Below are 27,508 nucleotides of genomic sequence, written 5' to 3' on the forward strand. Positions count from 1 at the left end.
CTTGATGCAGGGCAGGTGGCCACCCTAAACACACACAGTCTCTGATGGAATATCCTCTACTGCCCGAATATGTGCTTCACCCGCTAACTTCACTTTACATCACTATCAACACGCTGAGGCCCCACTGCCGTTTGGGTACCCTCATCAGCTGGCATTATTGTCTCAGAGAGTGTCACACAAACTAAATTCTAAGTGTGACACTGAGATACCTGCCTTGGACACACATAAATATGGTATCTGTCACAAAAACCAACGTGAACAAAAAAAAAATCTATCTAAAGTCCGAGATGGTGTAGGTTAGTAATACCTCGTAAAGAACCACCTTTAATTTAACTCGATCCGTGCTTACAATTTTTCTGGACAGTCAAAAATTCTCTCCTAAGTGCAGTCCAACCACTTTCTTCAAGACTGTGAGGGGTGGTCATAGAATAAATAAATGTGCCCAAGATTTCGGTGTCATGTATATGAAAAATGGCTGACTGAATGAAAAGGTTGATTGGAAAAGCTTGATTGGAAAGTGAAAGTTGTTTGATCTGTCAAATTCAGAAATTTGCCACCCAAGGGAAGCTGTCGCAGTCGACAGCCAGAGCGCAGCACACTAAAGATTTGCATCTACCTGCACAGTAAACGAAGGTAGAGTTGTTGTTCAAACAACAACTGATACATATGGGAACATTACTTACTCATTGTTAGCTTATGTAAATGTCTGGCTCCGTGTTCAACAAAATAATTACGTTTGTAAAAATTTAGGACAACAAAGCCAAAAATAAAGAAAGGTGGACTAATCTAAGACCACAACTCTACTGAATGAATGTGCAAGTATTTGGCTATGGGCTCAAGGGGCGGTTAAACTACTCTCAACACCCCCCACCCACCGCCGTCCTCCCCCCATCCCCATCCCTCTCCCGCAAACCCAATCACCTCCGTCAGAAAGAGGGTTGTTAATTTGTTGCGCTTGACCCCGGGCTTTGTGCCTAACGTGTATCCAGTTTGTAAAAGGTGCTTTTATCTGCTTTCTAAATATGTCTGAGCTGAAAGGGTTATGATGCTTTTCTATTGGTCACAGAGGGAGACAATGGTCAAAGGCTGCAACTGACCCCCAGCTGATTGATACACACCCAACATGCACGCATGAACGCATGCGACAAACCCTCACACATTATTTCTTTTCTTCCTTGAAAGAACTCTTTTTAATCAAATATGAAATGGCATACATATTCATACATGGCCAAAACTGCTGGTATCCTTGTGGAACAGAATTAAAAACCCACAAGGGTCGCTGAAATTACTTGGTCATGACAAAATAATGCAGAAAAAAAGCTTAAATTTAACTCGTGAAAATCAGGCATTGATGCAGTTGCAGCAAATCAGATCCAGTGACCAAGCATCTATAGTAACATGTCAAAAAGCATCGGGTCTTGTCTGTCCACCAAGATAGTTTTATGCCTTGTCAATATGTATTTTGAAATTACTACAGGGACTTTTATTCTTGTATTTAATGGAAGGGTATCAAACAGGGTGTCTCATCTACGCAGAAATCTCAAGACTATCAGCGCCTACTGGGCTGACATGCAGAGCTGCGCGATATCAGAAAGCGTGGTGTGGGTCATTCAAGAAGATAAACACATAGCTAAAAAGTACTAAAGAAGGGAAAAGGACAAACATTGTCCCTTTCTGAAAAGACGCAATCCAAATCCAAAGTTCTATGGAAGGAGCTGAAACAGAATCTAGAGAAGGCACACTTCAAACCTGAGCTTGCTGGAGCAGTTTGCTTATAAGCACAGGGCTCAAACAGCTGCTGACATATGCAAGCCTCGTCAAAGTTTGCAGAGCCCATCTGATTCTAGTGAATACCTCAAATGTTTGTTCAACAAAATCCTAAATTAGCGATACCATTGTTTGAAGCCGCCAGTTTTGAATACATATATACATACTTTATACATATGTAGATACATACATACTTTGGACATATCTACTGCACACACACACACACACACACACACACACACACACACACACACACACACACACACACACACACACACAAAACAAAACAAAACAAAACAAATAAATGCTATTGAATTGGATGGCAAAATGTACATCCAAGCTGTCTTCCACCTCTTGCAATTCATTCAAAAAGAGTAAGTCATGGCAACGTGCAAATACTGTATATATGATTTGTGTTCGAATTTACAAGCTTTTTTTCACAATGAGTTTGTACATTTGTGTCTCGATTGAGACAAGATAATTATTTCAGTAAGCAGCCCTGTACGCTTTGTGATATTTTTGTTTGATATTTCACAATTAATGTTTCTTATGCAAAACAGATGCCTTGTACATTTGTGTCTCGATTGAGACAAGATAATTATTTCAGTAAGCAGCCCCGTACGGTTTGTGATATTTTTGTTCAATGTTTCACAATTAATGTTTTTTATGCAAAACAGATGCCTTGTACATTTGTGTCTCGATTGAGACAAGATAATTATTTCAGTAAGCAGCCCTGTACGTTTTCTGATATTTTTGTTCGATATTACACAATTAATTTTTCTTATGCAACACAGATGCCTTGGCTCCATTGGTTGAAAAACATCAATCTAATCCTTACTCTCCTAAATAAAAGCTCAAATTATTAAACAAATCTTAAATGATGCACATTTGGAGTTAACGATATTTAATCGATGTACTGATTTGTCTGCCCTGTGATCTAGCTACAGCGATACTTAGTAGTCCAGTATCTATCGATGCTGGCCACACATTGACACAATTAACTAATCGATCAATTAAATTGATATAATTACCAGATAAAGTTTTCTGAATCTGAATATATTCAAAATTCCTAATGCACTTTTACTTTTAGTTCAGGTTTGAATGTTTTTTTAAAAACATTTATTTGTTTTCTGCTTGTGCATGTCATCTCTGATCGGCGGTGGAGATATCATAAAAGATCATCATAGACAGATTCAAAATCAAGCAATTTTTTTTTCAAAGGTTAACTGAAATCTCTGATTAAAAACAAGTTATTGACCAATGTTATTACGTTTAACAGTTTCAAGTTACTCTAGTGAGCCTAGAGTATTTTTCTCTCTCTTTTTGCTTTTGTTTTTAAATAAAGAGTGCAAACAATTGTCCCTGTGTGTATACACACATTGAGACTACACTGCCTTCTCATTCGCATGCTGCTATGCATGGGCACACACACGCGTGCATGCGTGCATACTGTCATCTCACACCCTGTGGTGCCACCCACCCCCTGCGGCCCTTTTGGCTTCTGTTTGTGTGTAAGGTCACCAGGACATTCCTCAAATGGCTCCTCAGCTCTGTTCAGCCAGCTGGAACATTAACACTGGACACCACACTAATATCAGATCGCTGATTCTTAATCGTGGTCTGCATTCATTGTTTGAGCCCAAATCAACTACAAAAAGAATAAATAATGATAACACTAATTATTGCTGGTGTAGACAACTTGCGTTCTTGACCCACTTCCTAATTAAAGATCTGTTTATGATTATAGAAGCTTACATCTTAAATATGATTGATTGATGATTGATGTTATGATTAATTAATCACTCTCCTCTGGCAGTGTACCGGCATCATTTAAGACTGCTGTTATCCAACCCCTTCAAAAGCAAGCAAACCTCGACCCAGACAGTCTTCATAATTATAGGCCAGTTAATTATGAAAATGATTGAAAAAGTCGTAGCTCAATAGCTTACTGATTACATGGCTGCATCTCAATCAGAAAATCAGCATCTCCCTGGTTTAGTTATTATCCCTCAAGACAGGATGTACCGTGTTAATTCACTTGGCATTCCTCAGGAATCAGTACTTGGCCCACTGTTGTTTAGCATCTATGCCAGGGGTGGCCAACCGGTGGCTCTTTGGCGGGCTCAAAACATCACATTTGTATTGTTTCACATGTACTGTATTGTTCAATATTTTTCAATAACTGGGTGTATCCTGATGATTATGGAAAGAAAAAAATGCATACACTTTGTTGTTTGAAGCAGTTATAGATGAAAGAGCAGCGAATCAAAGTGTCCTTTTCACCAGTGGATCAAAGACATCATGCTGAAATGTGCACATGTCTGCTACAAGCTATGTCCTATTTGCTGATGATACAACTTTCTGATGAATGAATCTGAAACAGCTCCTGACGACCGTAGAAAACGAATTAAACAAATTAAAAAACTGGTTCGACAGAAATCAATTGTCACTTAACCTGAAGAAAATTGAAGTTAATTGTTTTTGGCACAAGACCAATCAAACATCAAGCTAAAATTATGGTAAACTCAATTGACATAGACAGAGCGTATGAAACCAAGTTTCTCGGATTAGTAATAGATTCAAAACTATGTTGGAAGCCACATGTCGATAACGTAAAAAGAAAAATTGCCAAAACCATAGGGATCCTCTACAAAACCAAGGAATTGCTAAATAAGAGATCTTTGTACACATTAAACTCTTCATTATTATTACCATTTTTATGACCTACTGTGTGGAAATATGGGGAAATGCCTGCAAAACAAACACACTCCCTATTCTAAAACTACAAAAAAAAAGCAATTTGAATTGTTAATAGATCAAAATATACGGAACCCACAAATCCACTATTTATCAAATTAAATACGATGACATTTTATGACCTGGTTGACTTTAAAAGCGCCCAATTAATGTACATAGCACACAATAACCTGCTCTGCCAAAACATTCAGAAGTTTTTCGAAATTCGAGAAAGCAGCTATGATTTAAGAGGTACCAAGTTATTCAAAAAACTCAAAACAAGAACAAACATCAAGCAAAGAAGTGTATCTGTCAAAGGTGTTAATATGTGAAATAATTTCGAAACGGACCTGAAAATGAATAAATTGCTTGCTGAGTTCAAAAACAAATTCAAAAAAATAGTACAAACAACCCCTCCGTGAGTCATCACCTTACCGTGGTGGAGGGGTTTGTGTGTCCCAATGATCCTAGAAGCTAAGTTGTCTGGGGCTTTATGCCCCTGGCAGGGTCACCCATGGCAAACAGGTTCTAGGTGAGGGGCCAGACAAAGCACGGCTCAAAAGACCCCAATGATGATAAAAATAAATGGATCTAGGTTTCCCTTGCCCGGACGCGGGTCACCGGGGCCCCCCTCTGGAGCCAGGCCTGGAGGTGGGGCTCGTTGGCAGGCGCCTGGTGGCCGGGCTTACACCCATGGGGCCCGGCCGGGCACAGCCCGAAGAGGCAACGTGGGTCCCCCTTCCCATGGGCTCACCACCCATGAGAGGGGGCAAAGGGGTCGGGTGCAATGCGAGCTGGGCGGCAGCCAAAGGCGGGGACCCTGGCGGTCCGATCCTCGGCTGCAGAAGCTAGCTCTTGGGACATGGAATGTCACCTCTCTGGCAGGGAAGGAGCCCGAGCTGGTGTGTGAGGCAGAGAATTTCCGACTGGATATAGTCGGACTTGCCTCCACACACAGCCTGGGTTCTGGTACCAGTTCTCTCGAGAGAGGTTGGACTCTCTTCCACTCTGGAGTTGCTCACGGTGAGAGGCGCAGAGCAGGTGTGGGAATACTCATTGCCCCCCGGCTCAGTGCCTGTACATTGGGGTTCACACCGGTAGACGAGAGGGTTGCCTCCCTCCGCCTTCGGGTGGGTGGACGGGTCCTGACTGTTGTTTGTGCATATGCACCAAACAGCAGCTCAGCATACCCACCCTTTTTGGAGTCCTTGGAGGGTGTGCTGGAGAGTACTCCTGCTGGGGACTCCATTGTTCTGCTGGGGGACTTCAATGCTCACGTGGGCAATGACAGTGATACCTGGAGGGGCGTGATTGGGAGGAACGCCCCCCCCGATCAAAACCCGAGTGGTGTTTTGTTATTGGACTTCTGTGCTCGTCACGGATTGTCCATAACGAACACCTTGTTCAAACATAAGGGTGTCCATATGTGCACTTGGCACCAGGACACCCTAGGCCGCAGTTCGATGATCGACTTTGTAGTTGTATCATCGGATTTGCGGCCGCATGTTCTGGACACTCGGGTGAAGAGAGGGGCGGAGCTGTCAACTGATCACCACCTGGTGGTGAGTAGGCTCCGATGGTGGGGGAAGATGCCGGTCCGTCCTGGCAGACCCAAACGTATAGTGAGGGTTTGTTGGGAGCGTCTGGCGGAATCCCCTGTCAGAAGGAGTTTCAACTCCCACCTCCGACAGAGCTTTTCCCATGTTCCGGGGGACACGGGGGACATTGAGTCCGAGTGGACCATGTTCCGTGCCTCTATTGTTGAGGCGGCCAATCTGAGTTGTGGCCGTAAGGTGGTTGGTGCCTGTCGTGGCGGCAATCCCCGTACTCGCTGGTGGACACCAGCAGTAAGGGATGCCGTCAAGCTGAAGAAGGAGTCCTATCGAGCCTTTATGGCCTGTGGGACCCCAGAGGCAGCTGACGGGTATCGACTGGCCAAGCGGACCGCGGCTTCGGTGGTCGCCGAGGCAAAAACCCGAGCGTGGGAAGAGTTCGGTGAGGCCATGGAAGCCGACTTCCGGACGGCTTCGAGGAAATTCTGGTCCACCATCCGACGTCTCAGGAGGGGGAAGCAGTGCACCACTAACACTGTGTACAGTGGGGATGGGGCGCTGCTGACTTCGACTCGGGACGTTGTGAACCGGTGGGCAGAGTACTTCGAAGACCTCCTCAACTCCACCAACACGCCTTCCTTGGAGGAAGCAGAGCCTGGGGACTCTGAGGTGGGCTCTCCTATCTCTGTGGTTGAAGTCACCGATGTGGTTAAAAAGCTCCTCGGTGGCAAGGCCCCAGGGGTGGATGAGATCCGCCCGGAGTTCCTCAAGGCTCTGGATGTTGTGGGGCTGTCCTGGTTGACACGCCTCTGCGACATCGCGTGGTCAACAGGGAGAGTGCCTCTGGATTGGCAGACCGGGGTGGTAGTCCCTCTTTTTAAAAAGGGGGACCGGAGGGTGTCTTCCAACTACAGAGGGATCACACTCCTCAGCCTCCCTGGTAAGGTCTATTCAGGGGTGCTGGAGAGGAGGGTCCGTCAGGAAGTCGAGCCTCAGATTGAGGAGGAGCAGTGTGGTTTTCGTCCCGGCCGTGGAACAGTGGACCAGCTCTACACCCTTAGCAGGGTCCTTGAGGGTATGTGGGAATCCGCCCAACCAGTCTACATGTGTTTTGTGGACTTGGAGAAGGCGTTTGACCGTGTCCCTCGGGGAGTTCTGTGGGGGGTGCTTCGTGGGTATGGGGTACCGAACCCCCTGATACGGGCTGTTCGGTCACTATACCACCGATGTCAGAGTTTGGTTCGCATTGCCGGCAGTAAATCGGAATCGTTTCCAGTGGGGGTAGGACTCCGCCAAGGCTGCCCTTTGTCGCCGATTCTGTTCATAACCTTTATGGACAGAATTTCTAGGCGCAGCCGAAGCGTTGAGGGGGTCCGTTTTGGGGGCCTCAGTATTACATCCCTGCTTTTTGCAGATGATGTGGTGCTGTTGGCTCCTTCAAACGGGGCTCTCCAACTCTCACTGGAGCGTTTCGCAGCCGAGTGTGAAGCGGTTGGGATGAAAATCAGCACCTCCAAATCTGAAACCATGGTCCTCAGTCGGAAAAGGGTGGAGTGCCCCCTCCGGGTCGGGGAGGAGATCTTACCCCAAGTGGAGGAGTTCAAGTATCTTGGGGTCTTGTTCACGAGTGGGGGTAGGAGGGAGCGGGAGATCGACAGGCGGATCGGTGCAGCGTCTGCTGTGATGCGGACGTTGTATCGGTCTGTCGTGGTGAAGAAGGAGCTGAGCCAAAGGGCGAAGCTCTCAATTTACCGGTCGATCTACGTCCCAACCCTCACCTACGGTCACGAGCTATGGGTCGTGACCGAAAGAACGAGATCCCGGATACAAGCGGCTGAAATGAGTTTTCTCTGCAGGGTGTCCGGGCTCTCCCTTAGAGATAAGGTGAGAAGCTCAGTCATCCGGGAGGGGCTCAGAGTCGAGCCGCTTCTCCTCCACATCGAGAGGAGCCAGATGAGGTGGCTTGGGCATCTGATTCGGATGCCACCTGAGCGCCTCGCCGGTGAGGTGTTCCGGTCATGTCCCACCGGGAGGAGACCCCGAGGAAGACCCAGGACACGCTGGAGAGACTATGTCACCCAGCTTGCCTGGGAACGACTCGGGATCCCCCGGGGAGAGCTGGAAGAAGTAGCTAGGGAGAGGGAAGTCTGGGCTTCCCTGCTAAAGCTGTTGCCCCCGCGACCCGGCCCCGGATAAGCGGTAGATGATGGATGGATGGATGAGTACAAACAACCTACATCAATCAGAGTTAAAATGATAAATTCTAAACATTGAATATAACGATAAATGAGAACTAAGTTGATAACTAGAGAAAGGTATTGAAATATCCATTATGAATACAAGAGAAAATTGACACAAGAGTGCCAGGGTGTGGATGTATATAATCCCGATACAAACCAAAAGTTGTAAAAATATCACGGTTAAGGGTAATATATGAGCCTTAAAGGAGACTTCTTTCTTCTTACTTTCTTTCTTTTCTGATTGATATAAAAATGATTTATATAATGGAGTAGGACTGGATAAGTTTTTTACTTCTTCCTACTCCCTTGAACATAATAACTGTGTTGAATGAAGACTGATTTCTTTCTAGCATTCAAGAGATAGCATTCATTAACAAAAAAAAAAAACAAAAAAAAAAAGAGATTGTCTCTCTTCTGTCCCATGTAAATTCGCTTCAATTGCAACATATGCATCGGCACTCTGCGCCGACGCTCCTTTCTCGTCATCGTCAGCTCCTCAAGCCATGCATCAATCCAGCCGCAGAATGTCCAACAGCACCGACCTTTCCGCTGAACAAAGTGGGGATGTGAAAATGCTGCCCATAACAGGCGCAAGGCACAAGCGCCCCGGGGCTGTCCAGCAACAACAGTCAAATGGCGCAGACATTCCTCCCAATCAAAATCAGTGCTGATACACGCGTGCTGTCGAGAAGGGGCAACCACCAACCACAGATTCTTCTTCTTTGCCGAATGTCGTGGCCAAAATGCTGAAAACAGTCCACATCAGGTTCACACGATGTAACAAAAACCATGTGACTAAACAAGACAAAAACAACAGCAAAACAAACAAACAAAAAAAAAACAACGCAAGGCTCTTAATAACTATAAAACCAATTTAATAAATGATATAGCTGGCTGCCATGTTTATTGAACATGTCACTAGATAAGTGTCACGTGTAAATGTTGGACTACACTGCACAATGATAGACACACAGCTACGACGAAAGGAATGCACATTGCATTAATCCTGAAAGAATGAAGCCATATTGTTCACATCTAGAGCTGTGAAATGAGTCTATCAAGTTGAGATTCCACTTTTGACATGGAAAAGCAACACAAGATGGTCTTTGGGTGGCACAAAAATACACGTTGGAGAATGAGTGGATCAAGAGGTGCAGCGACATGGTGTTTGTCCAGTGAGTTACACATGCACGGCCAATCCTTGAATTTGTGCTGCTTTGCGCGCATTATCAAAAAAGTCCTGCTTTGGTCCGTTGTCTGCACGACTTAATTTATGAGTGCAGGTCAGCTCAGAGTACCACCTCTGGTTTGTTAAAAATACACAGTGTTGGGTTTTAATGTCACCTGCCTGGCATGCCCCATCTCAAAGTGGAAACCGCTCCCCATCCTCGAAATGGTCACTGCACACGCACGCCTGCAAGCTCGTCCTTGTGCACACTAGGGGGGCTCGACAAGACTTGCCTCAGTACCCTTTTTGTGGAAATTATGGATTAACATGCCAGGGTGCACCTTGTTTGTTGTTAACCCCTTGCATTATGCATTGTTTTTCTTGGTGTCCTCTTCATTGTCGAATGTCTGTCTTTTGTTCGGCGAATGAGTATAAACCCATATTGCATCCCTTGGTTGCAACACCCATGTGTTGAAAATGTTGCCAGAAAAGCAAAATATAAACTATCAATATAGGAGTGTATTTTTCAGCTCTTCTGCATTTTTTTAAACTAAACTATTTAAATACTACTCATCAGGTCAAGCATATAAAATTATTCCTTTTAATGAGTCCTGTGGTCTATTTTCCAGCTTTGTATTTTTGATCGGAGTCTTAAACTTTTAAAATACGAATCATGTGTGTTAGATTAAAAAACAAATTTTCGATTCTCAGTTGAAAACGAAAGAACAAATGATATGTCGTTTTTGTTAACCACTTGATTGGGACTAGTTCGCGAGTAGTAACGAGTCAGTCCTTTCCATTGAATCTAACGAGTCGAAAGGATGTAGAGAAGGCTGACAGTTTTGGCCAAAGCTCACATCCAGAAAAGCTGTGATTTTCTGGATGTGTGCTTTGCTACACAAAGAAGTGTAGCAAAAGTGGAGATAATTTGAGTCATCTGACAAATTTGTGCATTAATCACGACCAAGTTTACACCCTCATCTGATATGGAGAAGAAAAGCCAATTACAAGTAGGGAAGCTCTTGTCCATCCATCCATCCATCATCTACCGCTTATCCAGGGCCGGGTCGCGGGGGCAACAGCTTTAGCAGGGAAGCCCAGACTTCCCTCTCCCTAGCTACTTCTTCCAGCTCTCCCCGGGGGATCCCGTGTCGTTCTCAGGCAAGCTGGGTGACATAGTTTCTCCAGCGCTGTCCTGGGTCTTCCTCGGGGTCTCCTCCCGGTGGGACATGACCGGAACACCTCACCGGGGAGGCGCTCAGGAGGCATCCGAATCAGATGCCCAAGCCACCTCATCTGGCTCCTCTCGATGTGGAGGAGAAGCGGCTCGACTCTGAGCCCCTCCCGGATGACTGAGCTTCTCACCTTATCTCTAAGGGAGAGCCCGGACACCCTGCGGAGAAAACTCATTTCAGCCTCTTGTATCCGGGATCTCATTCTTTCGGTCACGACCCATAGCTCGTGACCATAGGTGAGGGTTGGGACCTAGATGGACCGGTAAATTGAGAGCTTCGCCCTTTGGCTCAGCTCCTTCTTCAAGCTCTTGTATTCGTGAAAACTGATAGCCATGCTGTGCAGACTTTCTAATGCGCGAAAAATTAATTGGGATGATATTGGGATGGTAATACTATATTGATATTAAAAACTAAAACTTGGTCAGAAAAGTATCTGTTGTCTTTTGTTTAAATTTACTCGAGCAATATCGTGATGATACTGGAAACCGTGATTTGGACACTATAATCATGGTATGAAATTTCCATACTGTTGTTTCTCCAGAGGGAAACTACTAATTGATTCACGCAAGTGTTGGCAAAAATTTTCTATGTCACTCTCCCCAGCATTTTCTCTGCAGTTGGAATGTTGTCCATTATTATAAGGCCTCAAATTAGGTAACAAATAGATATTCTTGATTCATTTCCAAGCTTTTGTTGTTGTACTAATATGAAGCCAAATTTGCTTCATGTATATTTTTAAGGGGGAAGCCTATGATTTATTGAAAGAGGAAAAAAAAATACAGGCAAACAAAGAATGCTTTACATAAACTGTGAAGGACTGTGTAAAAAATGATCTTATCATATACTCTAAGATACAACAGGAAAACACTTTTCTATTTGCATCAACATATGGCAATAGAATGGCTTGCTAAGTAAACACAAAACTAGCTTTGTAAAAATGCCAAATCCATTGCATAAAATGTAAATAAAAACAGAACACAATGACTTTATGTCAAAGCTTTTTCAACTAATGAATGGTTGTTTTTGTTTTTTTTAAAAAATATTTTCACATTTTCAATTTGATGCAAGCAATACGTTCCAAAAAAGTTGGGACAGCGGCAACAAAGGACTTGGAAAGTTGATGAATGCTCAAAAAACACCACTTGGGCCATTTGACAGAGGAACACATTAAATGGGAAAAGTGTCATGTTTGGAGTGGAAATTAGCATGCCTGAAGCTCATATTATCACAAGCAAGGACGGTGTGATGTTCACCACTTTGTGTATAACTGCATGAGTAAATAGATCAACAGTTTAAGAACATAATTTTTCACTGTACAATTGCATAGAACCGAGAGATTTCCCTGAGGTCCAAAATATCTAAGGAAAAAAAAATCTACACTGACAGCTTTGAACCTTCAATCCGTCAGGCAGCATTGCAATAAATAAATAAATCGTCGCCGGGTCCAGGATATTGTCCCGTTGGCTCAGGAACACTTGAGGAAAACCATTGTGAGCTAACACAGATCCCCACTACATCTCCAAATGTAAATCATAACTATCATGCAAAGCTATAACCACATAAACACACCTAGAAACCCCGCTGGTTTCTCCGGGCCCAAGCTCATTTGAGAAGGAATGATGCAAGTTGGGAAAGTGTGCTGTGGTCCACATTTTAAACTGCTTTTGGAAATCATAGACATCATGACCTCCTGGCCAAAAAGGAAAAGGACCATCTTCAGCATTGTCATTCGTGCAACGTTTAAAAGATAGTATCTGTGATGGTATAACAGGCGGCGGTGATTTTTGGCAGGGAAATGCTGCTTTTAATATCGTAACATGACACCGATGATATCCCTGCAATTTTAATATCACCATATCACCGCTATTGTTACATCCCTACTAGACTGTCCTGCCAGCAGTCCATACCAACCTTGACCAATGAAAATGTGAGCTGCAATACAGTGTGAAGCGCAAATTATGTCAATTGAGACACCGGATTCTTGACCAACTGAGGTTGTACATCAAGCAAGAAAAAGAAAGAATTTCACCGACAAAGCTTCAACAATTAGTGTCCGTAGTGTACCAAAACAACGGAACGTAAGGTAACACATTGGTAAGCATGTCCCTATCCGCTTTTACGAAATCATTGCAAATGGTTGTATTATATTTTCAATTGCTTTTCAAGCATGTGTATGTATTTGTTTGTATTACACAAAGTTTATGTGTGTGTGTGTGTGTATATATCTATATCTATATCTATATGTATATATATATACATATATATATATACACACACACCTGAAAGGTACTGGAAAGGCATATGGGAGAAGGAGGTTGCACATAAGAGCAGTGCACAATGGCTGGTGACCCTGAGAGAAGAGCACAGCAACTTCCCTGAACAGAAGCCAGTTACCATAACAGTGGCATACATATAGGAAAGCGTCTCAGATATGAAAAACTGGACAGCACCAGGCCCGGACATGGTCCACACCTACTGGCTAAAGAAACTCACAGCACTCCATGAGCGCCTAGCAGCACAAATGAACCAGCTGCTGAGGGATGGGACTCACCCAGGATGGCTAACCGAAGGGCGAACAATCCTGATCATGAAGGATCCCTCAAAGGGTGCAGTCCCATCCAACTATTGGCCAATAACCGGTCTCTCCACAACATGGAAGCTCATGTCAGGCATCACTGCTGCTCAGATAAGTGGACACATGGATCAATACATGAGCGAAGCACAGAAGGGCATTGGTAGAGATACCAGAGGAGCCAAACATCAGCTCCTGGTTGACAGAACAGTCGCACAAGACTGCAGGTCCCGACGTACCAACCTGTGCACAGCCTGGATTGATTACAAGAAAGCCTATGACTCAATGCCACATACATGGATCACTGAATGCTTGGAGTTGTATAAGGTGAACAGGACCCTAAGAGCATTTGTTGCGAACTCGATGAGGATGTGGAAAACCACACTTGAAGCCAATGGCAAGCCCCTTACCCAAGTGTCCATCAAATGTGGCATATACCAAGGTGATGCACTCTCCCCACTGCTGTTCTGCATAGGACTGAACCCCCTAAGCCAAGTAATCAGCAAGACAGGCTATGGATACCGCCTCAGAAATGGGGCTACGATCAGTCACCTCCTCTCCATGGATGACATAAAGCTGTATGCTAAGAGCGAAAGGGACATAGACTCCCTGATCCACACAACCAGGATCTATAGCAGCGGCATCGGAATGTCATTCGGGCTTGAGAAATGTAGTCGGATGGTGACTAAGAGAGGAAAGGTAGTCCGCACTGAAGGGGTCTCACTCCCTGAAGGAACAATAGCAGACATTGAGGACACCTACAAGTACCTCGGTATACCACAAGCCAATGGCAACCTCGAACAGAAATTGGCCGTCGTCTTTGCCGCATGCCTGTCCAGTCACTTCCGCCTTTTCTCTATATAAACAGCGTGTCGGCTGTCAGTCAGATTTTGGAACTCAGCGCATACAAAAGACGCTCCGCATCTTAAGGCGTCCTGTCCATTCTGGAGAAAATTTAAGACTTTTAATGGCGCCTTATAGTCGTGAAAATACTGTACACATGAATATTTTTCACTTGGAGCAGTTATTCACACATAATCTCTCACACAATATTACTGTCCATCAACAACGGTGAAAAAAATATTTTGTCACACAACAGCTGCTTTAACAGCTCTTTTTATGGAATCAAAACAGAGCAATATAACATTATAAAGTGCACATCTAAGGTAAACTAGTACTCAGCCTATAGTGGATTTTAGCCATGGTTGCATACTTAGTTTTTCTCAAGTTTGCTTTGAACACAGCATTAAGGCTATGTTGATTCTGTTGGTCCTTCTTGCGCGGAAGACTCTCTACGGTTTTGTGTAGACATAATTTCAGATGACTACATTTGGTTCGATGACAACACTGGAGCCGTTTTATTTTCGCTCGGTCGCTACCACTGCGCCGCTGAACTTTCGTTGTCATGTCACCGCCTCAGCGCACTGTCACTGTCAGATGAACACAGAGAAGCTCCACCCGCTCTATTTATATGGGCACGGAACGCTGTAACCTTCCACACAAAATAGTTCCAAACAAGTAACAATAGCGTCAGTGGCATACAGGTAACTTTGGTCTTGTCAGAGGAGCAATCTGGCAACTTTTTAAAAGTAAACTTTCCATGCATAAATAATCCGTTTTCGGTGTCTCGCGCTGCCGTGGCTGGCAAAACAAACGTGCGTGGACCTATGCAGCGCGCTTGTTGTTTTGTTTCTGGTTTATTTATAGAGCAACATCCGCTGTAACGTGTGCCGCGTTAATCTCGCAAGAAAAAATGACAGCTAAACTGACAGCTCTAACATCTATATATACTGTATATATATCTTCACACGGCAATTTTTACTCCGGTGTAGCACCGAGGCTGCCCCCCCATAGAGCGTTCACACGTACAAAGTTATACTGGTGTAGCCCCTGAAAATAGCTTAAACTCGCAAATTTAACCCTGCTCAGGAGGTGGTTTAAAAATTTACTCTAAAGTAAATACTAGTTTGCGGGGCAGCACCGATATAAAATGGGATGTGTGAATGCTACAGGGGTAAAAAAATAAACATTAAAATACTGTATGTATTTTACTGTTGTGATTTTTTTTGGATACACCTGTATTGCAGTTTTTGTTATATAAACAGTTTTTGGACAGTATATTTTTGTATTTTATTGATTGTGTTGTTACACGTGCATTTTGTCAACATACTTGCAGGTTCATAAAAGACATGTACCATGCCCATTTCCCAAATGAGGAATTTCTTTTATCAGGACAAATTGGACAGCGCAAACACAAGTCCGTACTAGAGAATATTTACTGTATCGCAACAAAATACATTGGTGCAGCACCGATGCAAATTTGTGCCGTGTGAAGACCCCCTCAAATATATATATAATATACTGTGTGTGTGTCTTGTTTTGTGAGTTGGCTGTCTCAGTGGAAACTGCGAGAATGGTCTACGAAGTGTGTCTCTCTTCAAGGGACTGTCTGTGATGCATGTAACTCTCCATGCGTTTAAGTAATTTAAGGTGAGTGTGTGTATGTGTAATGAGCGGGTTCAGAGTGAGCTGTGATTATTCTCACCCCCTGCTGGGTGCATCTTCAGGCCCGATGGGCCCCAGGGAAGGCGTCCTTGTTTTTAGCCTGTGGGAACGCACATTCTGCCCCCTTATCGCATTGTTGCAGCCTCTCTCTTTTCTTCTGCTTTTTTTTAACTAATTGAATTCTTGACTCCTGAACCACAGGGACGGCTTGGGAGAGAGCAATGAGAAAGACATGAATTTCAGGCTATTTCTTGAGGGGCAGAGCAGTGGGAGTGAAATTGGAGTGTGTGAGGTTGGGTGGTTGTGGTGGGGGCATGGAGGGCACTCATAGAAGGCAGACTCAGGCTGGCTGGGTGGCTGCTGTGGCGTCAGCCTGTACTTTGATACTAAATGTCAAAGGTCATCCCCCCTGGTGTTGGTGAGAAAGTGGCGAATAGCTGACGGTTTATCCAACAATCATTTTCTTCTTTTAAAATGTTCAAAAGCGCTTTTGGCCCCTCGAAGATCTTTGTAGTTTTGCTTGAGGAATTCGAGACAAAACAATTCTTTCCCCCTCCCTGTTTTCACCTCTCTTCAGGGTAGCTTCTCCCTTCACTGGCTCCTGCCCAGGCCCCCTTTTTCCTACACTAATGGTCAGTGTTGCATGCATCCAACACCAGACCCACACAAGCTCAAAATCGGGGCCGCGCCTTGTTTGGCAAGAATGTGGCACAGAATAATGTGCCGACATAATGGGATTTCGGATACTCGACATGAGCGATCATCAAAGCCAAACTAACAAATAATGGATCTCCTGGTGTGAGTCGCTGATAAAATCTACATACACAATATAAAATTAGGAGGCCTCCACCAAATGATGGACCACCTGTGCCCCGAAAAGCTTTGACATCATGAAAACAAATCTCTGATCAGCATCCCTTTTAATTGTAAATGTGGTACACTGGTACAATGCTGCGTCAGAAACCGTTGGCAGTTGCACCTAGAACTTTCAAAGAACCTCTAACAAACACCAGTGGAAGAAGAACAGCCGAAAACCTTTTTTTTCCCCTACAAGAAATTTGAGGGAGAATTTTGTGGATTTTCAAAAACCTAATTGTTGCTTCTTTGCGACCTAGCATGTCTCCTCAAAAACATTTTACAGCCATTTGTGTTACTGATGTGACAGGCACATTTGTCAGGTCTGAAAGTAGTCTTGAGAAATGGAGCGAATACAAGGTTCCAGAACAGGGAACAGGACACGGATCTTTCCAGATATTCCCCAAAACACAGCGGTTTTGATAGGGGCCGAATCAATTCACCTGGCTCAGACATAAGATTACCAGATCCAATGTGTCAGCTCTGAGTTTTACCGCACTTTAAACTGTGATATGTAATCAAAAAAACACCATCGCTATTTGTGTAGAATACAAAAATACATATATTAATAATAATAATAATTTTGTAAGGTGAAGACACCCAGTTACAATAGACTCAAGCTATATATATATATATATATATATCTACCGAAACATCTGTGCAGAGTATGGACTGGAAAACCCCTAGGTCAAAATGGGAAACACCTCCAAAGGTGGTGGAGAATGACAGAGCAAAGATCCTGTGGGACTTCCAGATCCAGACTGACAAGATGGTAATGGCGAACCAACCAGATATCGTCATCATAGATAAAGGGCAGAGGAAAGCCGTTGTACTGGAGCCGTTGTACTGGATGTAGCGGTCCCAAGTGATGGAAACATCAGAAAGAAGGAACACGAGAAACTCGAGAAATACCAAGGGCTCAGAGAGGAGCTGGAGAGAGCCTGGAAGTTAAAGGTGACAGTCGTGCCTGTGGTGGTCGGAGCACTCGGGGCAGTGACCCCCAAACTAGATGAGTGGTTGCAACAGATCCCAGGTGAGACAAGGATTTTTTTTAAAAATCTGCCCATTACAATGTAATTGGTATTCCCAATACCAATTACTTCCCTCAGCATCAAACTTAAGAAATGCATTGTTCTGTCTGATCTGTGGCTGATTCACTCCCTTTTTACATATATCCGGGGGAAAAAATGGGGGTTGCGATGATGCACCTGCCTTTGCAATTCAAGTCAGATAAAATAAAGCCTCACTGACCAAGTTTCAAGTTACTATACATGTACATCAAAAAAAGGGGATTCAGGGGGGGTGGAGGAGCACTTACGACTCCCCAAAAAAATGTGTGCTGGAATTCCGCAGGGAAGTCTGCAATATACCAATTCTGATAAAGGGTTCTTTAAATGATGAACCACAGGATGGGAGAAAAGGAATAGAAAATCTGAAAATAATCAACATATGGCAGCCCTAATATCTGGGACAGAACATCTTTTCACGCAGCAGCTCCTCGACATACTCATTGAGAGGATGCAGGTTTTTGGTGTAACTTGAGTGATTTCAAAATTGTGTAACACCTGATGAAAGGCACGCTTCCCATAAATCATGGCTCGAATAAAATCCACGGACATTTGCTTTTGTCTGTGATGATCGACATAAGAGAGAAAATAATACCTCGGTTTTCGAACGTTTCTGTTCTCGACCAAATCGGTTTTCAACCAAAAATTTATATATATTTTTTGTGCCTCAGATTATGACCGAAAATCGGTTCTCAACCAAACTGAGCGCGCTTGAATGCGCCACTTGACTCGTGTCACCTTCCTTAAACGAGGAAGTGACGCTTCTTTGGGGAGACGAGGAAGTGACACTTACAGATACCATTGTAAGAGGAAATCACTTTAAATGTGTTCTGGCACTTAACACGCTGCAAAAGCGCATCCCTGCCTCCCCGTCAAGTCTCCCACTAAGGGAGGAAGTGGTTTCCTTTTCACAAACTCTTGTATCTACTATTTGCGTGCATGTGTGGTAGCGGGTCTATCGCGGGGGATTGGCAGCTTTAAAAGTAGATCTTAGGCCAAAAAACTTCAGGCATCCCTGGTCCAAAGCCTCAGAATTTCCGCCTCTCAGCAGTACAGTTTCTGAGATTCTGGAGTCGTCCATGAAAGCCAACAGGTTATCTTGGACAAGTGAAAACATCTGATCTTTTTTTTTTTCTCAGTTCATATTTGCCTATTTGCTGACATGCCACAGAACAAAGTAGTTGGTCACTTCTGTAGCTTAATTGACTGCATCTTCATTAATGTATGCATTTTCTGCACTGTTGATTTCTGCACTTATTTTGCATTTTATTTTGAGCACTGAATGGCCCCAAGAGAGCCAGTGAGAGACCAAGGATATCGGCTATTGTGTTTCAACAAGCCACTTTCGGGCTTCAGATACTACCCCAGAAAGTGTGGGTCAAATTCACTCCCTGCCCCTCACCATTCCTTAATCTGTCCATTTCAAAAAAAAAAAAAAAAAAAAAAAAAAAACAAGACTGGAAAGAGCAGGCTTTGACGTGATTTGGATTTCAGTGAGAAAACTTTACCATCTCACATTTATTTTTTTTTCAACTCGTGATTAAACTTTGTCTCATTGGTATGGTATGATGTGCTGCAAAGTATTTGCTACTCAACCCCAGGGTGGGAACAAACAAGTTGGATGATAGAGAGTAGTGATGGGTCCAGCGACACCGATGCGTTGACGCATGCGCCGGGCTCACAGAGCAAACCACGTGTCGGTGCATGTGCTGCTTCATTACGTCACATGATTGACACGTGAACTGCACCGGCGCAGTTTGGACTGCATCGGCTGCGTCGACACAGTCCAGGCTGATAAATGACACGTGAACTGCACCGGCGCGACTGCATCGGCTGCTTGGCACAGTCCAGGCTGCGCCACTTAGTCCAGTGGGCGTCGACTCAGTGCAGGGGGCGTTGATGCAGCAAAAGCCCGCACAGTGTATCTAAGAAGTGTGTCTGCCGACTGCTGAAACAAGCCAGACCTCACCCTCGCTCGAATAAAAATATATGTTTGGGCAATACGGAAAACACACTGATTATCAGAAAAAAATGTGTCCGTCTGACTTCGAGCGTCATGCCGGCCGACATATAATAGGCTATTATTATTTTATGAGAAGTGCTTTATGAACGTTTGTACTGTACGTCATACTCCAGTTGATTGAGAGGTCCCACCTTTAAGGGGTTGTTCCATAAAGTGACTGCGAGTGAGCACACCTCATGTTTGATGACTCTGCCACGTTGTTATTAAAAGTCACATAAAACGTAAACCTTGTCTGCTGACCATCATTACATCAGCTAGGCGAGCTTAGCTGTTGTCATAGTTCAAAGCTTAATATGTGGCGTGGGTTGGGTCGGCGCCGCGAGTAGGTGCTCGCGCTCACGCGCGCACAGCAGAGAGCAGCAGACTATCGACTGCTGAGACGCGCTTCACTCGAGTGACGTTCCTACAGTACGTGCATATTATGGAGCAGCTTCCGGACATATACAAATTGTCCGCCGTGTAGAGCCATTTTGATCTCCTTTTGGAGAATAAGGTATTTATTAAAATCTCTTTGTCTCACCAAGTGCCTCTCGGATTTTTGGCATGTCTTATTCCATTGTGTATGTGTGTTCTCCACAACAGGGGAAATAGCATGCTTTCATCTATAACTGCTTCAGACAACAAAGTGTATGCAGAAAAGTTGTGAAGATTGCACGACTGTCTCTGTCCTATGTGTTGTCTTGTGTTATTTTTTGTTATTTTGACTTCAAAATGGCGCCGCGAGAGTGGCTGCCTTTCCATCAGCTCCTATTTTTTTGTTGTTCTACTTCTTCCTTTCATAACTTTGCTGCTGTGAATCTGGAATTTCTCCATTGCGAGACTAATAAAGGTTTTCTTAATCTTAATCTTAAACGCAACAGACTGAAATTTAAAACACTGGAGCATCTTATTTTTCTAAATCAAAATTTGTGAAGACAAAGCCCACAAGCATCCTCATTCATGTGTTTTTCACATGATTGAAACACAATGAATGATACAAAATGAATGCATGGATGTGAATGATATTGTCAAGGGTCAATGTCATCTTTATTGTCAAATATGCTTTATGTATGACAGCATAGATGACATTTCTTCCTCTCAATCCTCAGTGCATATATGCATGTAAACATGCTGTGCATTCAACACACACAGTTAAGAAAGGATAGCAGCTACACTGTATAAAAAAGATATGTAATCTGAACAGTATAGACCAGGGGTGCCCAAACTTTTTGGATCGAAGATCTACTTTTTGATCAACTAACCTCACGGGATCTCCCCTTACCGGCGCGCGCACGCACACACACACACACAAATTTAAGATTTACCTGCTTTATTTTATTTTTAAACATTTTTGGGGGGAAAATGAGACTGATTAGTGTGCAGTCTATATTAACACAAAAATATATTGCTAACATGTACAAAGACACACAAATGGTTGTTTTTTTTTTTCTTCTCGACACTCCTCGGATCTACTTGGGACCTGTCTTAGATCTACCAGTAGATCAGGATCTTACCGGCGCGCGCACGCACACACACACACACAAATTTAAGATTTACCTGCTTTATTTTATTTTTAAACATTTTTTGGGGGAAAATGAGACTGATTAGTGTGCAGTCTATATTAACACAAAAATATATTGCTAACATGTACAAAGACACACAAATGGTTGTTTTTTCTTTCTTCTCGACACTCCTCGGATCTACTTGGGACCTGTCTTAGATCTACCAGTAGATCAGGATCTACCTAATGGGCACATCTGGTATAGACAATATAAACAGCATAAACAACAACATAAACAATGACACTTGTGGCTATTATGGGTAGAGTGAGGTAGTGCATTGTATACACTTCATCATCAAATCAGTCTGTTCAGTCTGTCAAGTGGGTTGGCTGCAGAGATTTTGAAGGTCCAGCAGGTGGCAGTGGTCAGCGACACAGTATCAGCACAGTATCAACACACTGTGTCATTGTGTCGACACGCCTCATGAGGCCTCATGGACCATGACTGACTCTCAATTAGAGAGCTTCATAATGAACTCTGCAAACTAGTCAGAATATTGAACCTGGACCTGAATTTAACAGCCACATCAATCAATAACATCAGCCAGCAGCTTTTAACCCTTTCACGGACAGTGGTTACTTCAGTGGACGACATATGTTATTAGGTTACAACAGGCATGTCCAGTCTGGAGGGCCACTGTCCTGCCTGTTTTCCAGCTCTCCCGGCTGCAACACACCTAATTCAGATGATCAGCTCACCAGCCAGCTTTGAAGCAGCATTAGAACATTACTGATTATATGAATGAGGTGTGTTGCTCTTGGGAGAGCTGCAAAACAGGCAGGACAGCGGCCCTTGAGGACCGACTTTGGACACCCCTGGGTTACAGGGTATATGAAATAGTTAAAAATGTCACATATCAAAGGAATAGCATCTCAATCTGTTTTAAAGACTCAATTCCAGGGGTGTCAAACTCATTTTTGTCACGGGCCACTTTGAAGTTATGGATTCCCTCGGAGGGCCATTAAGACACCAAATAAATGTTTCATCGTCTCATCGCATTTTTACTAAGACACAACAAATTGATGGAGTGCCAGTTTTCAGTCAACCATAATACGGTAGTTTGATCCGTTATTGTTCAAGTGACTGTAAACAGAATAACAAAACTACATGTATTGCAAAATCTCAGCGTTATTTATGACACATTACGAGTTGACATTTCAGTATAGATTTTAGCAAGGAAGTTGACACACAATTTGCTTTCACGGGCCACAAAAGAGGTGTGGTGGGCCAGATCTGTCACCCTGGCCTTGAGTGACACCTGTGCTCTAATCCAGTGTTTTGTCTCCAGCAGGTTAGACTACTGTAACAACCTACTGACTGGGCTCTCTAAGTGTGCTATAAGACAGCAGCAGTGCATTCAAAATGCTGCTGCTCGAGTCCTGACGAAAACAAGGAAATCCGAACATATGAGCCCAGTGCTCAGGTTTCTGTATTGGCTTCATGCCACTCCGAGATTAGACTTCAAACCACTCTGTTCACCCTTTCATGGTTACCAAAGTACTTTGTACATCTCTGACAAATCACATGAGATTTCTTGGGCTCGAAGAACCCCAGGCAGTGGTCTCCTCAGTTTTATGGTGATGGGAGGGTCTTGCCGAAGATGTGACACAGGTCGCAATTCTGAATATGCCCAAAACTAGGCTGAAACACTTCTATTCGGCTCTGCATATGACAATTCAAAGTATTTTTTTTTACTCCCTTTTAAAATAATCAATTAACGATTGTTTTAGCCCTTTCGGGGACAGCGGTTACTAGAGTGGACTGATAGTCAGATGTCGTTTTCTCTTATATTAATTGATCTTAATTTCAAAGACGTGCATGAACCTCTACAATGGACCCTTACGTGTGTTGCCACTCACTGCCATTATTTTTTTCATGCCTAAAGAGTAATCAAAACACGAGAAAAAAAATCCTGATGTAGGTTATTATTATTTGAGCATGAAAGGCTCAATGTTTTAATGCAATGATTTTGTTTGTCTTTTGTAATTTCATATCACTGCAAAAAACTTTGAATTGCCTTGTAGGAATTGTGTGTGCTCTACAAATAAACTTACCTTGCTTGTGTTGATTTCTTTACCTCATTAGAACAATACTGTGACAAACTTAACTTTGCAGTTTGTACGAAAGGTCGCAAATATCACTTTAGTCAAACTTCAATTCGCTGTGAAAGTTGGTATGGGTATGAGGAAATTCCTACCTGAGTGTCGGATTAATTACAACAGACCAGACTCTATCATGAAGGGGAATCAGATCTCTGGGGCAGCTGGAGGCCAATGTCCAGATCTAGAGAAAGAATTAGAGTCCTGTCAAAATATGTAATGCATGATTCATAACCGGATACTGGAATTTGTTTTATGGTAAGTACTAGTAAAAAACAAAAAAAAAAGGCAATTGGTGTTGTAATGTGCAATACGAATGGAAAATGAATTGTGACCTTGGTTGTTTGGTCTCTCGAGCCACTGACGATGAGTTCATTCCTTGAGTCAATACAGTTTACTTCCTGATTATGACCGAATAACTTCACTGTGCTGTCACTCCTTCTGTTGTGCACCAGAATCTTGCCATCACTAAAATACACAAAGGGAGGTTATTACAAGGACAACTCGCTCATCTGGTAGGATGTAGGTGAACTGAAAGATGTAGCAGATATCATTTCAACTACAGTTCAGCTTGACTCTTTTTCAAATTACGGCAGTAAAGGAGGACAACTGGTTAGCACGTCGGCCGAACGGTGCAGAGGTGAAAGGGTTCGATTCCAGCTCCGGCCTTCCTGTGTAGAGCTGGCATGATCTCCCCGTGCCTACGTGGTTTTTCTCCAGGTACTCCGGTTTCCTCTCACATTCCAAAAACATACATGGCAGGTTCATGGAACACTCTAAAATTGTCCGTAGGTGTGAGTGTAAGCGTGGACGGTTGTTCGTCTTTGTGTGCCCTGCGGTTGCCTGTTAACCAGTTCAGGGTGTACCCTGCCTACTGCCCGAAGACAGCTGGGATAGACTCTCACACGCCCGCGATCCACGTGAGGATAAGCGGATTAGAAAACGGCTGTACGGATGTTTTTCAAAAACATATTTTCCGCACTATAAGGTGCATTCCATTTTCTCAAAAGCCGACAGTGCGCCCTATAATCTGATGCACCTAATGTAAAGAGCCTATAACGCTCTTTATATTCCTCATTGAATAGTTTCCCTGTTAGTGTTCCTATCTGGGGGTGATTATTAGGAGGAACCAATTGGAATAAAAGGGTTCTGCCCAACACTAATTGACATGTGCATTCGCCAACACACACTCAAATAAAGAAACTACTTTGTGAGCTCTGCGCAGCCATTATGAAATGAAGACAATACCACAAGCATAGTTAAAAACTGATGAAACGAAGGAAGGAGACAAGCAAGACTTCTCAGGTATTTAGTCCCTTGTGGATGTGAGCCCACGAGGTTTGTGTCTTTTTGTTAAATCAATTGTCTTCATTGTTACAGCGGTTTCGAGGGCTCTATATAAATAAAACTATATTGAGTTGTATTGTATTCCCTTTAGCATTGCTCCATCTAGTAGATGCATAGTGCAACCGTAACCACTATTGTAGCTTCTATTCTATGCGCCTTATAATGCAGTGCGCCCTATATAGGAAACAGTTTTAAAATAGGCCATTCATTGAATGTGTGCCTTATAATCTGAAGCAGAAAATACAGTCATTAGTTTTCAAGTAAGTGACATTATTGCTCTGTTTTATGATTTATGATCATTTTTACTCTCCTTTATTAACCACTCGCAAAGGTAATGGAATAAACGGAGGCCGCAAAACCACTCTTATCATTGCTTTTTCACTTGTTGCATTTTGCGGTCAGTAAAAAACTGGACAACAGCGTTTTAATTTCTGGATCGCCCCGGACATCTATGTCTATTTACGCCACACTTAAAAAAGTCCTGAAATGGATCAACTGAAAATAAAATAAATCCACTGTATCCTTTGGATTTACCTAATTCAGACATGTTACACATGACAAAAAAAATGGTAAACTGAAACACTATATAGCTACCTTTAGGTCTCAGTTCACACTTCAGAGCGGGCTGCTAAAGTGTGCCTAAAAAACACTTTTACAGATTCACGGACGATTGTCTGTATGCTGTGCCGCAGGCACTCTCTCACCTGCACGCATCGACAGCAATGAGGCCAATGTTTGGCATTTCACGAATGAAAATATTACCCCTCAAAAAATAAAAAATAAGACCTTTACCTTTATCTTCCACTTCATCACCTCAAGAACTCCAAAACTCGAGAGTACTATATTGTACTCTCGAGTTTTGGAGTGCCCTCATTCATAACTACTCTGAGATGCCCACCCACCCACGCCACCCTCCACCTCCAAAGAAAAAGAAAATATGGATTGAAAACAAACCACTCTATAAACCGATGTTGATTGCAGTAGTCTCATAACGTCAGTTTGTTTCAAGTACGGTTTGGAAGTGAATTTTCAATCATAGTCCGTTATCGTCCTTCATATCGTAAATCAAGCTTCGGCCGCCCAGTGACAGGACGGAGAAACTCACTCGTCATGGGGGCCTGCAGGAAGGCTTTCCGAAGGTGAATGTATGACCTGATTGGCTAAGAACCAGTAATTTCAATGTTTTGTGTGTGTGCGTGTGTGTGTGTGTGTGTGTGTGTGTCTGTGTGTGTGTGGTTGACGCCTGCACCAGAGGTATTGAAGGCGTTGAACAAAATATGTGCAACACACACACACACACACACACACACACACACACACACACACACTTTGTCAAAAGAAGACTCAAAAAAGTGAACACTACCTTCCACCACTGATCAGATGAGAGTCAGTCAGAACAAATCTGCAGACATCTGCCTGGTGCCCAGAGTAGACTTTTACAGGGTTATACAGTATCTTCTTGCAGCCATGGCGCAGTGGGTAGGATCTAATTTCTGCAGCCTGAGACAAAAATAGTGTGTCCCCATCCAGCTGTATCCATGGCAACAATCTACAGAAATAATAATGATGACAACATTGTGTATCATATTTTGGATATTAAAGAAACATGTATGAACTGGTCATGATTATCAATGATGGAGGGGTTACAGGTATCCTACTTCGTGTCCTGCAAATGGACTGTTTATACAAAATACACAAACCATAAACAAAACGTTTTGACCACTTGCACAAAATCCTGAATCAATAAATCAAATGTTCTGCCTTTCCAACAATAATACAGTACTTAGTTTTGATCACCACTGTCAAGGAGGTATTCACTTAAGCTTTTTTTTAACCATTGTTTTAATGGACTGTCATACCTCGATTTTCGACCATAATCCGTTCCAGAAGGCTGTTCGAAAACCGAAACCACACTCTTTTAAAAAAATAAAAAATAAAAATCTTTATAGAATACGTCTGCTCACAATGGAACACTACGCAAGGAAGCGTCACTTCCCCGTCTACTCGAGGAAGCGTCACTTCCTCGTCTAAGGAAGGTGAGAGGACTCAAGTGGCGCATTCAAGTGGGCTGAGTTTGGTCGAGAACCGATTTTCCGTCATAGTCCGAGGCATAAAAAACTTTAAATTTTTGGTCAAAAACCAATTTGGTCGAGAACAGTGATGTTCGAAAACCGAGGTTTGACTGTAATTTGTGCAGTGAAGATGTGTAGTGACAACATTTTCACCCACGGATGTCAACTCTTCGATTGGGGGATATTATATTACACCTGCATAACTGCCAACCGACAGAAGTTCACTTTCAAAACCATTTGTTTGAATTTCTATACTTTCAAAATTATGTCAAGAACATTACCGCAAGGCAGTTATTGCATTAATAAGATACCCATCCATCTATCCGCTAGGGTGGAATGTGTGCTGGAGGCTATCCCAGCTGTCTTCAGGCAGCAGGCAGGGGACACCCTGAACTGGTTGCCAGACAATTGCAGGACACACATACACAAATAACCATTTGTGCTCACAATCACACTCAAAGACAATTTAGAGTGTTCCATTAACCTGCCATGCAGGTTTTTGTCTGTACTGTGACAAGGACGATAATTTAATCAAATTTACGCTCGTTAGTTGATGATATCTATCCATTCATCCATTATCCGAGCTGCTTATCTTCAAAAGATTGCGGGTGTGCTGGATAAGCTGTCTTCGGGCAGTTAAGCGAGGCACACCAATAATAGTTAAAATAAATAACTGAATAAATAATAATAAATATTAGAAGAGAACTGGTGCTTTCGTATAATTGTGA

At 43.3% G+C, this 27,508-nt stretch overlaps 1 protein-coding gene across 1 annotated transcript in view; it reads right to left on the reverse strand.

Annotated features, from left to right (window-relative positions):
* Nucleotides 1-27,508, reverse strand: part of fbxw4 (F-box and WD repeat domain containing 4) — a 60,259-nt gene that overhangs the window by 26,565 nt on the left and 6,186 nt on the right. Inside the window, exons 3-5 of the mRNA XM_052081128.1 lie at nucleotides 26,072-26,257; nucleotides 23,697-23,829; nucleotides 23,460-23,545 (exon numbers count right to left, since the gene is read on the reverse strand). Of these exons, the coding sequence (XP_051937088.1) occupies nucleotides 23,460-23,545; nucleotides 23,697-23,829; nucleotides 26,072-26,257 (405 nt within the window). The remainder of the gene's footprint in view (nucleotides 1-23,459; nucleotides 23,546-23,696; nucleotides 23,830-26,071; nucleotides 26,258-27,508) is intronic.

The sequence above is a fragment of the Hippocampus zosterae genome, chromosome 11 (genome assembly GCF_025434085.1).
Source record: "Hippocampus zosterae strain Florida chromosome 11, ASM2543408v3, whole genome shotgun sequence".
Lineage (NCBI taxonomy): Eukaryota > Metazoa > Chordata > Actinopteri > Syngnathiformes > Syngnathidae > Hippocampus > Hippocampus zosterae.